Here is a 17,791-nt window from a genome sequence, read left to right as displayed (position 1 = left end):
TCGTGTGCATTTTAGTATCTCTACATATGCTGATTATGTTGATTGTGATGTGGTACCTATGCAAGCATGTTCCTTATTACTTGGTAGACCATGGCAATTTGATAAAAATTCTGTACACCATGGTAGAAACAATCAGTATACTCTTGTTCATAAGGATAAAAATATTACTTTGCTTCCTATGACTCCTGATTCTATTTTGAAAGATGATATTAATAGAGCTAATAAAGCAAAACGGGAGAAGAATAAGAGTGAAAATCAGATTGTGGCAAAAGAATTTGAGCAACAAATGAAGCCTAATAATAAACCATCTAGTGTTGCTTCTGAAATTAAATTGAAAAGTGCATGTTTATTTGCCACCAAATCTGATATTGATGAGCTAGATTTCAGCAAATCTGTTTGCTATGCTTTTGTGTGCAAAGAGGCATTATTTTCATTCGAGGACGTGTCTTCCTCTTTGCCTCCTGCTGTCACTAACATTTTGCAGGAGTTCGCTGACGTCTTTCCACAAGACATGCCACCGGGATTACCGCCTATTCGAGGGATTGAGCATCAAATTGACTTAATTCCCGGTGCTTCACTGCCAAACCGTGTGCCATACCGTACCAATCCAGAGGAGACGAAGGAGATTATGCGTCAAGTACAAGAGCTTCTAGACAAAGGTTATATACGCGAATCCCTTAGTCCTTGTGCTGTTCCTATTATTCTAGTGCCGAAAAAGGATGGTACATCGCGTATGTGTGTTGATTGTAGAGGCATTAATAATATTACTATTCGTTATCGTCATCCTATTCCTAGGCTAGATGATATGCTTGATGAATTGAGTGGCTCTACAATATTCTCCAAAGTTGATTTGCATAGTGGATACCATCAAATTCGTATGAAATTGGGGGATGAATGGAAAACAGCATTTAAAACTAAGTTTGGATTATATGAGTGGTTAGTCATGCCTTTTGGGTTAACTAATGCGCCTAGTACTTTCATGAGACTAATGAACGAAGTTTTACGTGCTTTCATTGGACGATTTGTGGTAGTCTATTTTGATGATATACTGATTTATAGCAGATCTTTGGAAGAACATTTGGAACATTTACGTGCTGTTTTTATTGCTCTACGTGATGCACGTTTGTTTGGTAACCTTGGGAAGTGCACCTTTTGCACCGACCGAGTATCTTTTCTTGGCTATGTTGTTACTCCACAGGGAATTGAAGTTGATAAAGCCAAGATTGAAGCTATTGAGAGTTGGCCGCAGCCCAAAACGGTTACACAAGTGAGGAGTTTTTTTGGCCTCGCTGGATTCTATAGGCGTTTTGTGAGAGATTTCAGCACCATTGCTGCACCTCTCAACGAGCTTACAAAGAAGGATGTGCCTTTTGTTTGGGGTACCGCACAGGAAGAAGCCTTCACGGTATTGAAAGATAAGTTGACACATGCTCCTTTACTCCAACTTCCTGATTTTAATAAGACTTTTGAGCTTGAATGTGATGCTAGTGGAATTGGATTAGGAGGTGTGTTATTACAAGATGGCAAACCTGTTGCATACTTTTCTGAAAAATTGAGTGGGCCTAGTCTGAATTATTCTACTTATGATAAAGAATTATATGCTCTTGTTCGGACTTTAGAAACATGGCAACATTATTTATGGCCCAAAGAATTTGTTATACATTCTGATCATGAATCTTTGAAACATATTAAAAGTCAAGCTAAACTGAATCGTAGACATGCTAAATGGGTTGAATTCATTGAGACTTTCCCTTATGTCATTAAACACAAGAAGGGAAAAGAAAATGTTATTGCTAATGCATTGTCTCGTCGCTATACTATGCTTTCACAACTTGACTTCAAAATCTTTGGTTTGGAGACCATCAAAGATCAATATGTGCATGATGCTGATTTTAAAGATGTAATGCAGAATTGTAAAGAAGGAAGAATGTGGAACAAGTTCGTCGTTAACGATGGATTTGTGTTTCGTGCTAACAAGCTATGCATTCCAGCTAGCTCTGTTCGTCTATTGTTGTTGCAGGAGGCGCATGGAGGAGGATTAATGGGACACTTTGGCGTGAAGAAGACGGAGGACGTACTTGCTACACATTTCTTTTGGCCAAAGATGAGACGGGATGTTGAGCGTTTTATTGCTCGCTGCACTACATGTCAAAAAGCTAAGTCACGACTCAATCCTCATGGTTTATATATGCCTTTGCCTGTACCTAGTGTTCCTTGGGAGGATATATCTATGGACTTTGTTTTAGGATTACCTCGAACAAAGAAGGGGAAGGATAGCATATTTGTTGTCGTGGATAGATTCTCGAAAATGGCACACTTTATACCATGTCATAAAAGCGATGATGCTGTTAATGTTGCTGATTTGTTCTTTCGTGAAATTATTCGCTTGCATGGTGTGCCAAATACTATTGTTTCAGATCGTGATACTAAATTTCTTATCCACTTTTGGAGATGTTTATGGGCTAAGTTGGGGACTAAACTGCTTTTTAGTACTACTTGTCACCCCCAAACTGATGGACAAACTGAAGTAGTCAATAGAACATTGTCTACTATGCTTAGGACTATTTTGAAGAATAATAAGAAAATGTGGGAGGAATGCTTGCCTCATATTGAATTTGCTTATAATCGTTCATTGCATTCTACTACTAAGATGTGCCCTTTTGAAGTTGTGTATGGTTTCCTACCTCGTGCACCTATTGATTTGTTGCCTCTTCCATCTTCGGAGAAGGTTAATTTTGATGCTAAAGAATGTGCTGAATTGATTTTAAAAATGCATGAGTTAACTAAGGAAAACATTGAGCGTATGAATGCTAAATATAAACTTGCTGGAGATAAGGGTAGAAAACATGTTGTGTTTGCACCTGGAGATCTTGTTTGGTTACATTTGCGTAAGGATAGATTTCCTGATTTGCGCAAATCAAAGCTAATGCCACGTGCTGCTGGTCCCTTTAAGGTGTTGGAGAAAGTAAATGATAATGCATATAAACTTGAGCTGCCTACAGATTTTGGGGTTAGTCCCACTTTTAACATTGCAGATTTGAAGCCTTATTTGGGTGAGGAAGATGAGCTTCCATCGAGGACGACTTCATTTCAAGAAGGGGAGGATGATGAGGACATCAATACCATTGTTACACCCACAGCCCCTACTGCTACATATACTGGACCAATTACTAGAGCTCGTGCATGCCAATTAAATTATCAGGTACTTTCGTTTCTTGGTAATGATTCTAATGTTCATGAGAATATGATGCTGCCTAAATTGGATACATTTGTTTTGCTTACAAATGAAGGTCCTAGCTTGGAGAAGGATGGACATTGGAGCAAGAACAAGCATGGAGATGATGTCATGCGCAAGGGGAACCAGAACGGAGTTACAAGTGATGATTTCAGGACATTGAAGCCACCATAATGGGTGCATGAAGCCTTGGATGAAATATACAAGATGCCACTTCATAAATTTCGTCCTTAGGCTATTCTAGGTGCTGCGTCACCTTATTATTGGGCCAGGCCCATGTAATTTCAAAATACATAAGTATAGGCTATTTTTAGAGTCCGTATGTGTGGGGAAACAAGAGATAGGGTTGATTTCGGACCCCTCCACCAAGGGCCACGAAATTTCCCCCTCTTCCTCCATATATACAGCCCTTAGGGCGCCGTTTAGACTTTGGGTTTTGTTTAGATTAAAGTTCGCCATAGCTGCAACTTCGCGTACTTCGTTTGTGTTCAACGACCAGACAAAGGCGTCACAGAACCCCACCTTGATCAATAAAGCTTTCATCTTATATTCGCAATATCCAGATTGCAATCTCAGTTTCTTTGCTTGTTCTTCGTTTGCTCGCAGGAAACAGACCCTCGTGGTCAGGTTGATCGTGCTCCGGCGTGGTCAATAACCTCTCGGAGTTAGTTTAGCGATTGCTAAGGCACGACATCCTCGCATGTTCGTAGTCGAATCGTCAAAGTCGACTTCCACCAAAGCGAAATCCATCATCTCATCGAAAGACGGGACACCTTTGCCTCTATCAGTCAATGTTTGACTGGTCAACAGGGGGTGGGGCCCCTGTCATACACTGATTACTAATTAACAGGATTAGTTAGTTAATTTGTATGTTAATTAATCTTAAGTTAATTAAGCAAACTTAATTAATTCATTTATTAATTAATTAAGTTAATTTAAATTTATTTATTTTTAAATTTTTATTTTCATTTCAGGGGAGTGGGCCCCGTTGTCATTGGCCCAAGGGCCAACCGGGCGGGGCGCTAGCGGGCATGGTCGTGAGCGCCCAACTGGCGCGGGCGTCGGACACGGCGTCGCCCAAACGGGCCCGCCGGCGAGTAGGGCGGCTGCGGAGTGGGCGTGCGAGGGGCGAGGCACGAGCGAAGCAGGGGACGGCAGCGCAGGGTGGGGCTATGGCGTGACCGGGCGAGGACAGCACCGGAGCAAGGGGAAGTCGCGTGGGGAGGCCGGAGCGTTGCAGTGGACGCCGAGGAGGGAGGTCGGGCATGGCGAGCAGGGGCCCGAGGCGACGGCGGCCTCGCTTGGCAATGACTGGGGCGAGGCGTGGCGAGGCTGGGCTCGGGCACACGTGTGCGGTAGTAGGCGACGGCAGGCGGCGCGGGGCTGCGGTGGGGCGGCAGCCCAGGGAAAAACAGTGGTGCGGGATAGCGGAAGGGGAGGCGCATGACGAAGCCAGCGGAGGGCGCACGTGGGCTGGCGCGGACGTAGCGAGGCATGGGGAAGAGGCAGTTGCGGACGGCGGCGGCTGCGGTAGGCAGTGGTGGGAGCGGCAGCAGCTAGCAGCGGTGGCGAGCAGCAGCGTAGGTAGCGGCAGCAGCAGCACTGCAGCGAGGGCAGCAACGAGCGGTCAGGTGAGGGCGGCAGGCAGTTCGAGCGCGGGAGCAAGGGCAGCGGCGAGGCAGCCATGGCGTGATGCGGCGGAGCAGGGGCAGGCCAGAGCGAGTGGCAGGTCACGGTGGCCGCGGGCGTTGAGCGGGAGCAGAGAGCGATGGGGAAGGAGGAGTACCATGGGTTCCTCACCCGCGGTTGTAGAGGAATGGGGAGCGGTGAGGCTTGATGGAGCTCGTCGGGGTGGAGGATGAGGAGGCGATGTTGGGGCGGCGATAGCGAGGCGGTCTGACGAGGTGGCGGTGCGGCGTCGGCGTCCGCTGCCCGGGTGCCCGGTCCAAATTGGGTCATGGGGGCAAGGAGCGAGGATATCATGCGGGTGGGGATGGAGGAGTGGAGTGAGAGGGATTAGGGTTAGGTGCGGTTGCAGAGCCATGTAGGTGGGGGCGCAGGGGAGAGGCTGGCCTGCTAGTGCCAGGTGGGCCAAATGGCCCGGGGGTTCCATCATTTTTTTTATTTTTTATCTATATTGTTACTGTTTTAGTTTCATATTAGTTTTAGTCTTCTAAAATATAAATCTAGCACCTAATTTCATTATTATAGTTTATCCTACTGCCACATTGAGTTTTAGCATTTAAATAAATAGTTTGTAATTTATACATTTAAAAAAGGCATTTAAATTATTATGTTCACCACTATTTTAATTACTTTTGGGTATTTTAACACCTTATAAAATGTTTGTTCCACCATGACATTTATCCCTTGATTATTTGTAACACTTCGAACATTTTTATTTTTCTGTTTGAAGAAATATTATTTTTGCCTTTGTTTTAAATTTTCATTTGAATCATTTTTGAACCATCGCGAGATCAACAACAGTAAGTGTGGTGATGTGGCATCATTAGCAGCGAGTTACTGTAGCTTGATTATCCGGGCGTCACATAGTCGATGGTGCCGCCTCGGGGCAACTCAATGGTATTCAAGCTATCATCCACTTCGCATAGATGGATGAGCCCATAGATAGAGAGTGCGCGCTCTGGACACAAATCTGGCTCACCAAGAGACCTCATTGGGATAGTTTTCCTTTCTACGAAGAACTTGTGCACCGGGATTCCGAGGACACTTAGGGCTATCTCGAGTTTGAGGTTTTCCAAAGTGGATTGTGAGAGCTTATGATGGGCTAAGTTGTGACACCCCCGCAGGGTTAAATCTTTTCGAGAGTCGTGCACGCGGTTATGGGTGACTTGAAAATTTATAATATCCGGTTGTAGAGAACTTGACACTATATTCAATTAAGATACACCAACTACGTATGTAACTGTGATCGTCTCTTTTCGACGAAGTTCGGGAAGAGAACATGGTGGGGTTATGATTGAACCCTAAGTATTATTCAGGATCACTTATTGATCATATCAATTTGCGAGCGATATGTGTAGAACACTCATCCTATTCTTGTACTCGTAAGTTAGTCACTTAAACATGCTTAGTGCTTGCTGCAACCTCATCACTTAACCATGCCATACCCATAAGCTTTGTTAGTCTTGATATCATGGAATGAGATTGTTGAGTCCTCGTGGCTCACATATTACTACTACAACAGTTGCAGGTGTGATACAGATACAGGTGATGGCAGTGAGCTCCAGTGGGATTATGACGAGGATCGTGGTCGTATGTATGTTTCGTTTATGGATGTCTAGTTGACACTTCTAGTTGGGTCGATCGGGATTATAGCATGGGTGGTTATGTCTTTTCTCGTTTGATTTCGTCCGTAGTCGGACCCTGTCTTCTTCTGGATGAATGTATGAATGATTGAACATTATGTTGTAGACATGTGGTGAGTGTAAGCCTTTATCTAGTATTCTCTCATGTCCATTACATGGTTTGTGCAAAGATATAACCATCCTTGTGACAGGCCTAATATGAGCTTATGCCCATAAGTCGTGCCTCCATACATGTGGGATATAATCGCATATTGGGTGTTACAGGGTGCCACCGCTAGTTGGCAGTAAAGATTTGCGGCATGCTCAGTCGCCGGACTGGGCTTCTACAGAGTTGTCCCCTTAGTGGGTCGGGCACGTCCCGAGACGAAGTGGTCGTTCCAGGGGGTTGCTATAAGACTCGATCGTCCCCAGGGAAATGACGATGTATCATCATTGTAGTCCTTTTGCTTGGTGAAGTAGTTGAGGCGAGGGTGATGCCTTGCCAAGGCTTGGTCTGGGGGTTTCCAGACTCTTGCCTTACTTGAATCCCTGTAGGGAAATCCAAGCGAGCCTCAGGTTGAGTTGCTACATTCAGAGAGTTCCTCACAATGAGCCAGGGTGGCCCGCGTGTAGGAGGTTAGTGGGTACCCGTTATCCACAGGACCTACACTCGGAGCGTTTCTTCAACTCTTGTGAATGATTTTATGATTTTCTTGATTGTCTCTTACCACAACTAGATGAGGCCGAGCTTCTTCAACATAGGCCAACTTAACTTGTTTAAGTTGTGCAAATAGTTTTGGGGAGGCCATTTTGGTGTGTCCGGGGAACCTTGTTTTCCTATACAACGATAGAGGCCTTGACTAGGGAGCTTGAAAACTCAATGCAAGTTACCAAAATCTCACCGAGTCCATTGAAGAGTTTGTGCAGGGTCATAAGAAGTTAAAGCTTGGTTATCTGAAGAGGAAGCAATATCATGAATCTAGTCAGTGGAAAACTTCGGTTCAATAATGATTCTCTTATTGTGTGGTAAAGTGCCAAAAGAGAACTAAGAAGTTTAGTGAACTCTTGTGCATGCAAAGTCACATTTTTTGCAAAGAATGTGTTGGACTTCCTTGGCAATACAAGGTGAAAAAAGAACCACATGATCATGAGCAGCATCCCAAGACAAAAATTGTGCTTAGAAAAGTAAAGTACAATTTGTCCGCTCACTCTGAGGACCATTGTGCTCACAATGATGGTGCTTTGTAATTTTTGATCCCATGCACACTCTTAGCAAAGACAAGAATGGGCATACCTATGCAAGTACATTGGACCATGTGATCAATTTCCCACCAAGAAAGTTTCTCCTAAGAACATTATTGCACCTATGTTTCGTGAACCCAAACCTCTTGTCCCTGCAAACAAGGACCCATGTCATGTCTCTTGGATACAGTCTATTGTTTGTTGCGCAACTAAGGAAGTTTGAAAGTTAGTGATGCCTATTCAATGGTCTTCAAAATGTTCTTCACTAGAATAAGGAAAAGTAATCTATATCTAGTTGATTTCCCACGTGTACCAAAAGTCCAAACATGTTTGATACCTAGGCTTTTCTTGGGATTGCTTTGGTATCGAAGACTTGGACATGTCTGAAGTCGAGAGCTTATCAAAGGCAAATATAATTTGGCATGAAGGATGCCATCCTCAAGAAGGCTCGACTATGTAGTGCATGTCAAGCCGGGAGACAAGTTTTAGGACTACATCCTGTCAAAATCATCATGATGGCCTCAAGGCCACTCAAGTAACTACACACATGGACTTCTTTGCTCCCACTACTAGCACAAGTACCCGGCGCTATTCTTATGATCTACTAATTTTTTGGTTTTTTTTTTACTTTTCACTTAGGTGTCCTTTACTGATGACTAAGGTAAAACGCAAGACCATTTCAAAAGCCTTGCCAAGAAGGCATAAAACCAATCTGAAGTCAATATCAAGAGGATAAGAAATGACAACGGTACGGGATGTCTTTCTCGATGAAGAAGGAATCAACAATGAATTATCTACCACCTACAAATAGAGTTGTAAAGAGAAAGGAAGCCACCTTGATTTAAATGGCCCGTGCAATGCTCAATGAATACAAGATTGGATGCTACGTCGCTGCCAGCGTGTATAATTTAGCTGCCGCATACCAAGTTGAGGGAGCAGGTAAATCAAGCAACAAGACATCACTCAATTGGAAAAGACAGGACCACATCAGGCAATAAAACAGACCGATCATTGTAAGAGATAACTGCATTTTACAACAGCAACAGCAGTGGATCGATTATACACTCTTCGTCACAACACAACCCAAAGGTTCTTGTGGCACTACAAAATGGGATTCTCTGGACCTGGTGCCTATGGCCTTCAGGTCGCAAGCAAGCAGCTCAGGTTCTCTAGGTGGCATGTGCCATCGGGTTCTCGTGAGAAAAAATTACTGTGATAGGCTCAATACAGGGAGAGACCAGTAAGGACTTCGCGCTTATGGGGTGCATCTCGGTGCCAAGCACGCCCAGCTTTCCTTTGCCCAATTGCTGTATGGTGTATGGTGGTCCGTAAACTTCAATGGCTTGCCAACCCATCACATGAAACCGGCAGTGGCATTGTCTAAGCAGTGTTCAAGCACCATACGTACTCTAAGCTGCACAACAAAGAGCATCTTGAGGTGTTAGATGAACGCTAAACAATGTTCTGGGGTTAGCTTCAGATGTCCACAGATATTTACCATCTACCAACCGTGTGTGTAGCGGGTTCTTTTTTGGCATTTTGTTGGTTCTTTTATGATTCTTATAGCTAAATCCGCTCAGCTAAGATTGCAGGAGTAGCTTTCGACAAAGCATTTTGTCATCAAAAATATAATATGCATCCTAGTAGTAGACAACAATGAGCTAAGGATAAGGCTCCCAACCGAGTCAGCAGTCGCAAACATGAATAGAACTAACAGCTAGATAGCTACTAAAAGTGGCCGTGACACTCGCTAAAAAATAAGAATATGCATTATACCAAGATTAAGAAGGGAAAGCAGTACCTTGCAATCCAAGCAGGGGTCATTTATCATGTTTTTTACTTGTGAGATTACACCAGCATTTTGGAGTCGGGCTACTCGAGTAGATGAAGAATCACTGTTTGGGTAAATTAAGTTCAGAATGCACCACAAGGTTGCAACTCTCAATTGTTTATCCTTGCTCTGCAGAAAGTTGACCACAAAAGATGGTTTGATGCGATCTGCCCGGTGAGGAACAGTAACATCCATTACAGCTTCCTTGTTTAATTCATTCCCAGCTGCCATATTTGCAAGCACCAACATACCCTGAAGAGAAGAAACTGAAAGATCGATAATTCATCGTACAATATGATATTTGCTTTCCTTTATGAAATAATGTCCCATAGAAGCACACATTTAAAAAGCAAAATGCAATACAAAATTATGCAATTCTGTCAGAAAGATGTTCTTTTTTCCCTACAAAACTACATTCATGCATGTGGTAAAATAAATATAGCAAATGCAGATAAAGTAACCAACTATACTGCAGTTCAAGGGAAACTGACCTGGATGCAAACTCCTGTGGCAGACGCGCTGTTCAGTTGTCTTGAGATTGCATTTATAACCATGCCATCTTCACCAGTGACGTAGTTAACAGAATCCACATATCCATCAAGAAGATTCTGTACCAGCGCTAAGGTCTGTTCCTGAACAGAATGTTCAGAATCTGCAGAACATGTTGCAATTAGCAGTGAAACTAATTTAGCAGTTGCCAGGTATCATATCTGGGCATCTACACATACCGCATATGAGGCTTGAGAGAGTAGATACAGTTAGCTCCTTCAGAATGAGGTCTTTATCCTTGGGATTCATAAGGAACATAATATTCCTCAGAGCCAACACAGATTTTAGTCTCAATGTTGGATCCATCGACTTGGATAAATGAACAAGTTGGGAGACGACCCCAGAATGAAGAAGAACCGATTTCCTGGGTGTTAAATTCACTGCAATGTTGCAAATAGCACCCAGGGCAGCAATCTGTGACAAAGATAGTACACAGGTGAGACAAGTAGACACTCTTATCAAGCATCAACTCCTGATGTCCTAAGAACCTTTTCAGTCACAACATAGCTAATTGACACCAATATAGTGTTGGCTCCAATGATCAAACCATTGCTCCATCAATGCAGCCAGGAAGTGATAGGGCATTACAAATTACAAAATACCAAAGGTATACCTCCTAAGTTAACCCGCAGGAGTTACAATTGTTGTTATAAAATTGACTACTTACATGCTGTGTAGTTTTACAGCATAACCATTACTAGTATTTCTTCCTTAGGGCTAATTTGGTTGCCAGGGATCCCGGGGGGATCCCCCTACTTTCCCTGGATAGGAAATCCACAGGCTGAATCAACCCGGGGGAGCCTGCCGCGCAATTTGGTCGCGTGCAAAGGGGAAGGACCCCCGCCCTTTCCTCGACCCTTCCCCGGGTGGGACTTCCACGCCTCGAGAGGTCGGGGACGAAATCCTCGTCTAGCTCGCTCTCGCAACTGAGAGGCGGCAGCGTTGGATGAAGATTCCCAATTTTCTCCGTCCAGCCGCCAGGAGCGCCGCCCCAACCCTCCTGTACCAACCGATCCGCCTACACGCTCCGCCAGGCCACCCCTCCAGCGAGAGCAACAACTTGGCGGTCGTCCTCCTTTCCCTGAGCTCCCCTCGGCCAACAAGCTGCTCCCACCTCCGACGACGACGCGATGGCGACACCAGGCCGTCATCCTCCTTCTCCTTCAACCAAAGCCCTTCCTCAGTGTTTTGCTTCCGGATGATGATGCCTTCCCATCTCCGCGCCCACTGCCGCAGATTCATGCATGGTGAAATTTTCTGCTGTGTGAATCACGGGCAGGAATCATTACTCCCTGCCTGCTACCAAATGGTCAGGGCAATCTCCCGCTTCCATGGGAGGGGATCCCAGCTGACAGGTAAACTCCCCCGATGGGGGTTTGCTCCCCTGGGTGTGCTGCCCGTGAGACCAAACAAAGCCTTAGGGTACTTTGATGAGTGCAAATACAGTAAAAGATCATCAACAATATCAAAGAGGGCAAGATTTTCATACAAATAGGTAAGTTAACACCCCAAGCATTACATATCAATCATCTTTGATAAAACCCACATTAATATTACTCAAGCGACCAGCCCTCTGGAAGAATCAAGGAAGATTTGAAATGCAACCAAGTAAAAATCCAGTTTGGGATAATTCCAGTGAAGACTGCCTGATTCACATTACCTGAACTGAAGTAGATGAGTCGTACAAAAGCTGGACTAAGGGGGCAATAACTGTATCACAGGATAAGCGGCCTGCACTAAGCACCTGCAAATTAACCACATTAATTGAGTCGTTTGGGTGAACACAAAAGGTTGAGATGTAAAGAAGCATGATCCTTACCTTCGATGACCTAGAAATATTCTTCAGGCATGAACATGCTGCAACACGAATATCCGCACAATCGTGCTTCAACGCATCAAGTATCAATGTTGATACCTGTTAAGCGAATTATATTATTAGATATAAATATTGGGTCAATGGGTCGTCATATTCATCCACTTTCTTGAGGTCAAATGTCAAGAATCAGTGTATTGTCTTATCATGAATTTGCACTAATAACAGGACTCTACAGAACCTCAGTTAAGAACTCAACACGTAACAACGCATTAATCAGAAGTACTATCTTGCAGAAGCTTCACATACCTGGCCTGACAAAAGTTGAGATCTTGACTCTTCTTGTTTTGAGCAAAGTTCAGCTAAAGCAAGCAATATGGTCACTGCCCGCCTTGTCTGCGATGTATTTGCTAACAAATGGTTGCTAAGCTTCGCAACTGCATTTGTTGAAAAGGCTTGTTTCTGCAGTTCCACACTGTCCTTTATAAGCGTAGTTAGTGCCAAGGGAGCCTCATCTCCCACATGACCAGGTTCTTCAATGAGCTCAAGTAAGACCAGAATCAACTTCGTTTTAATTTGTCTGTCCAGAAAATGACAGGGAGAAGCATGACCAAGTGCAATCAAGCACAGACAAGCAAGTAGCCTTGTGCGCGGGCTCCGATCGTGTATTAACGCAACTATTGAACGGAAAGCTTTTCCGTGATCCATTGATGCAAACCTTGAAGCAACTTCCCAGTTATTTCTTATGATTGCAGTCATAGATTCTAAGCAAGCATCCCGTAGATTCATAGAACCTCCAAAAAGACTAACAAGTTTCTGTGGAACTCCAGCACCACATAGTGCTAATTGTTCTGTATTGCTATTGCAAGAGTATGATATAATATTAGCAGCCAGCTCAGTAACATTTTCGTTCTCGCTGTCCAAAAGGGAAAGAAGAAAGTCCATATTTTTCTCATTATTGACATCAAACGTTGGAGCTTGTTTTGATTGATATATCATTCTGAGAGCACGGGCACATGCATCGACAACCTGTAAGCAAGGTGGAAACTTTAGAACAGGCCAAATGATTAACCACCATTGTCAGTGGTTACAACTATTCAATATAGGATGAAACAACCAGCACAACACATACAGTGCCTATTCACACTGCATAACCTGAATCCAACGAACAAACAGGAGCTTGGACTGAACTCTTATGCATCCATGCATCAGTAAAGTACATGAATACAAATACAAGATTTTTAAGATGCAGTTTAGTGAGTACAGAGCATTATAATTTCAACAACGTTGGAGAGATGAGACCACAAGTATACCATAATTAAACATATGGGGGATATGCTAATGCGGATGTTTCCTGACATCATAACATATCTGTATTTCCAAAAGAGAACGTCAAAATGAAAAGCTCAGGATCAAGCTAGTCAATAAACACTCAAGAGTAGCAACTAATATTATTAGGTGAACTGGATATTGTAGCCTAACACAATATTTATGTCCTGAATATGCAGAGGAGACATTTTCATATTATGAACATCAGAAGAAAAAACTAGTTTCCTGTATACTGGACTAGAAAAGGGGCAACACAGCACAAACAATTATGAGATAAATGGGCATGTGTGGAGTTGCGATTGTATAACCCTCATCACATAGGTTTGTATCCTCTTCAGCTCCAATTTCGGTGCATATTTCTTCTGTACAGAGAAGATATCTAGTTCTTCCTAGGTAGTCTGAGGTGGGAAAGGAAGATTAATAGGCATGTCATAATGAGTCCTGAAATGATTAACGCCCGACAGAGTGGTTAGGAAAGGACATTGAGATGTGACAATAGAGAGCTACAAAAGTAGTCATTTGTTCCGCTTTTCTTTTGTCATCTCATTCACCATGGCCTGTTCCCCGCTTTAATAGTCACGTTGTACCTGGCACAAAAGGTAAACTAGGCAAGACTATAAAAAAGGGTTGCATGTGCAGTAACTCCTCTAGAATCATTCACCCTCTGTACGTTCATGGATCATGTGAACAATTAGGCTCGGATTTCTACCCATTCCACATGGAGGGAAAATATAAGTCTGATGCATCGGAAAGAGGCTAATCTGATTAGGACCATTCAGTATTACAGAAGATATCGCGAGTTTGAATGCAATCATGGTCTTATTTAATGTCATACTTTTTACCCTAAGGTGCCTCCAACTGTCAGGTATAAACCTCCACATAATACCCCGCAAAACTAGAAATCCTCACATTGCAACAGACCAATAGGATCTCCGATGCAAACCACCAAGAAATCACCTCCTACCGCCAAATTCTTAGCTCAAGCATATAACATGAGCTACGGTTTTACCATCACCAATTATTCATGCTCAAACCAGGGCAGCCAATCAAGTTTATTGGTTCAGACAAATTAATCACGAACCCAAACATAAAAGACAACTTTCCAGCACATTTATGCCCACCAGCACACCTAACCATTGACCCAATACCAAACTCTCCACAAATGAATGAGCAATATCTTCACTATTTCAACCAAAAAATGATAAAGAAAAAGGACAAAAGAAAAAGAGATGACAACTACCACCAGTTTCTCTCGCCTTAACTAAACTAACATATTCTGCAATACTTTGGCTCAGATAATTCTCCCCATTCTAAGCATAAACCTTCAATAGTGATTCCCTACTACAAAGTTCCCCTTTTGGCAATTTCACAAGCCAACCATGATTTATTTCCAAGTGCTTACTCGGCTCGAACACTTGTTGCAAACATCGATTGCAAATCTCTTCTCGGCACAGTTACCAGGCACTCTTCACCACGAGCCTCTAATTGTTTTTCCATCCTAACTAGAGATACCATTCACCAATGTACAGACTAATTCCCACGGAAAACATTGATTAAGTTAGCACTGTCTCTTTTTCATCTACAGCTCAGGGACAAGCACAATTGCTAGCAAGCCCCAAATTGGTGCAATGATATCAATCAGCAAGCAGTTGCTGGGTTGCCGTCGTTTCCTCCCACCAGGTCTTCTCCACGCAACAGATGTTTTCCCAATTGAGCAACAAATCCACGAGAGAGAAAAAATCAACCCGATAGAGTTTTGGAGCCGCCAAACCCAGCAGGCATACACGAAATGAAGGAAACAAGTAAGTGAAGGAAGCAGACCTTGTCGTCGGGGTGGGCGAGGAGCCGCGTAAGGTGCCCCACGGCGCCAGCAGCAAGCACGGCCCGCGCGCCATCGTCCACGCCGCAAGCGAAGCTCCCCGCCGCGGCCGCCGCCTGGACGAGCGCGGCCGGAGACGCGCCGGGCTCGGCCAGCGCCGCGACGACCGCCGGCACGGCGCCCAGGCGGAGGTAGAGGAGCTTCTTGGTCCGGTTCCCAATGATCTGGTTCTTGATCTCGCGCAGCGCGAGCACCCGCTCGTGCTCCCCCTCCCCTCCCTCTCCGCGTCCTCCTCCTGGCCCGCCGACGCCGCCGGGGCCCCCGGCCACCAGCCTGGCCGCGAGCTCCTCCGGCCGCGTCCCCATGCAGAAAGGTGCGGAGGAAGACAGCGAAAGCGCCGATGCTGCCTCCTCCGCCCGCGCGCCGCCGCTCGCCGTGGCCGGCATCTGGGGGTGGGGGAGGTCGGCGAGAGGCGTTGTGTATATTGGCTTGTTGCCGCTCCGGGCTCCCTTTTTATTTTTATTTTACGAGTTTATTTTGTGTTTGGCTGGTAGTAGTAGTATACTCGTATTTTATAGAGAAAGGACGGGGCGAGAGAATAATGGGTAGGTCGGGACCTCCTATCCAATGGGCTCGCCACACGTGGAAATATTTATCTTCCTAGCTGATAACTACTCTGAGCCCGTGTGTGTATGTGATGTGAGACACATGGTGAAATGATTAGGGGAGTTTGATCTTATTTATTTAACTATATATTTTTACTTTTTTGGCGGAATTTTTCTCCGGAGGCGACTCGATTGGGACCTTGATTGGTCCTGATGTGTTGACGTATGTGACTTTTCATTCATGTTGTATGGTTGTTGCAGAAAACCTCTAGCAAATAAAATGGAACTATCCTCATAGAAAAAGCAAATGTATTTTAGGTGTGGTTTTCAGCGCTGAATTATTAAGCTCCACCTTCAAGCATCAGGCTAGCCCCCGCTCCCACCCTCGTCTCTATGCCCCCGCAGGAGGCCACTCCGGCCCCGGCGTCCACCTCTTCCCGCCGGTAGCCGCTCCGGCTCCGGCGTACACCTCACCTCGCCGGTTGCCGCTCCGGCGCAGGCGTCCCCTCCCTCATGGCATCTGGTTCGCGCAGCCCGCCCTCCGTCTCGTCGGTGTTTCGCGGGGAGCGTCCGGTGGTTTCGGGCCTGGGGCTCTCCGGCTCTCCGGGCTCGGCTCGCTCCCTCTCGAGCGGCGCGGCCAGGGCGGAGGTCGCGGCTCCGGCGCAGGAGGCGGGCTGGCACAGGCCGGGGCCGTCCCGCAAGGCCATGTGGCGGCGCAGGCGTGCGTTCCGGCGCCGGCAGGAGGCTGGTGCGCAGGGGCGGCACCAGTCCCCTTCTTCTTCGGAGCGGAGGCTGATTCCTCCAGATCTTTACGGGCTCTGTTTTCGCTGTTTCAAGGAGGGGCATCGGAGACAAGATTGCAAGAACGAACCACTCTGCATCAGGTGCGGGCTGTCGGGGCACGTCTCCTCCCACTGCTCGATGCCGCGCAGACCCATCTCGAAGGATGAACTCCGGAGGGCGGTGATCGAGAAGGTGTCTCGGGCCAGGCGCTTGCCGCAGATGGATGCGGGCATGGTGAGGAGGTTGCAGGAGCCTAGGCAGGGCGCACCTCAAGTGCTGCTCTCGCCAGTTGCGCCCAACCACCTTTCCATGGTACTGGCTCCTGATGCGAGGCTGCCGGCCTCGCCGGAGGTTTGCATTCTGCAGCGGTCGCCGGGGATGGACGACCTGGAGCAGCGGCTGCAGCTTGCCGTGGTGGCTTATGTGGGCGGATCCAGGCCCTGGGTGTCATGCGAGGAGGCGGCAGAAGCGATTTCGGCCTGTCTGGACATTCCGCGGCATCGATTTTCCGTCCACAAGTACTTCCCAGAGAATTTCTTGGTTGTGTTTGCATCTCATGAGATAAGGAACAAAGCTCTGGCAGGTCCGGCAGTCCAGCTTCGCGGAGTACAGCTTCACATCAAGCCCTGGCTGCGTCAAGCTCAAGCTAAGTCGAAGATCATGCGTGTACAAGTGGATGTCTTGATCGAAGGGGTGCCGTCGCATGCGTGGACGAGGGACACGGCGGTGGAGTTACTGGGGAATGCGTGCTTGATTGACAGCCTTGCGTTGGAGACAGAGAGTCGTGAAGACTTATCCTTGTTCAAGCTCCGCGCTTGGTGTGTGGATCCGGAGGAGGTTTCGGTGTTTCGGCGCCTTTGGGTGCCAGAGCCTGAGCCGGCGCAGTTCAACCCGGCCGCGTGTCGTCAGTCCTTCAGGCAGCTGCTGGAGTATCCAGCCTTCATCCACATTGGCAGGATGCGGGATTTCAATGCGCCGGAGCTGTGGCACAGGGACTCGAACTCTGATGATGGCAGTAGGCAAAGCGGCTTGCCGGGCAGTTCTGGAGGGTCTGCCGCTGGTGATGATTGGGTAGTGCAGCCATGGACGAGGGGTGTGTGTGATAGCCATGGGGCTGGCCGGAGAAGCTCAGGGCCGGCCGGTGGAACCAGCGGCGGAGCGGGAAGATCGTACCGTCAGGCGCTGGAAGGACGGGTGGGGCCATCGGCTTGGCGCCTGCCCCCCATGACGCATGCGGATTCTTTGGGTACGTTGGGATCAATGGGGTCCCACCAAAG

At 46.2% G+C, this 17,791-nt stretch overlaps 1 protein-coding gene across 1 annotated transcript; it reads right to left on the bottom strand.

Annotated features, from left to right (window-relative positions):
- Positions 1–8,729: 8,729 nt before the first annotated feature.
- LOC119285811 (armadillo repeat-containing protein 8-like) lies at positions 8,730–15,672 on the bottom strand. The gene is made up of 8 exons (XM_037565141.1): positions 15,129–15,672; positions 12,288–13,007; positions 11,985–12,080; positions 11,826–11,909; positions 10,345–10,579; positions 10,108–10,268; positions 9,587–9,868; positions 8,730–9,199 (listed from the first exon to the last, which is right to left on the bottom strand). Exons 1-8 carry the CDS (start codon positions 15,570–15,572, stop codon positions 9,140–9,142), a joined length of 2,082 nt encoding a protein of 693 aa, XP_037421038.1. The 5' UTR covers positions 15,573–15,672; the 3' UTR covers positions 8,730–9,139.
- Positions 15,673–17,791: the final 2,119 nt, after the last annotated feature.

The sequence above is a fragment of the Triticum dicoccoides genome, chromosome 4A (genome assembly GCF_002162155.2).
Source record: "Triticum dicoccoides isolate Atlit2015 ecotype Zavitan chromosome 4A, WEW_v2.0, whole genome shotgun sequence".
Classification (NCBI taxonomy): Eukaryota; Viridiplantae; Streptophyta; class Magnoliopsida; order Poales; family Poaceae; genus Triticum; species Triticum dicoccoides.
This window is presented reverse-complemented; position numbering and strand designations above follow the sequence as displayed.

Bases quoted from the DNA above. Each gene is read 5' to 3' on its own strand.
- LOC119285811 (XM_037565141.1), bottom strand. From the start codon at position 15,572: ATGCCGGCCACGGCGAGCGGCGGCGCGCGGGCGGAGGAGGCAGCATCG. The intron at 13,008-15,128 runs GTCTGCTTCCTT...CCTTGCTTACAG, and splicing joins TCGCCCACCCCGACGACAAG to GTTGTCGATGCATGTGCCCG. The intron at 9,869-10,107 runs GTCAGTTTCCCT...TCTTCTCTTCAG, and splicing joins CCACAGGAGTTTGCATCCAG to GGTATGTTGGTGCTTGCAAA.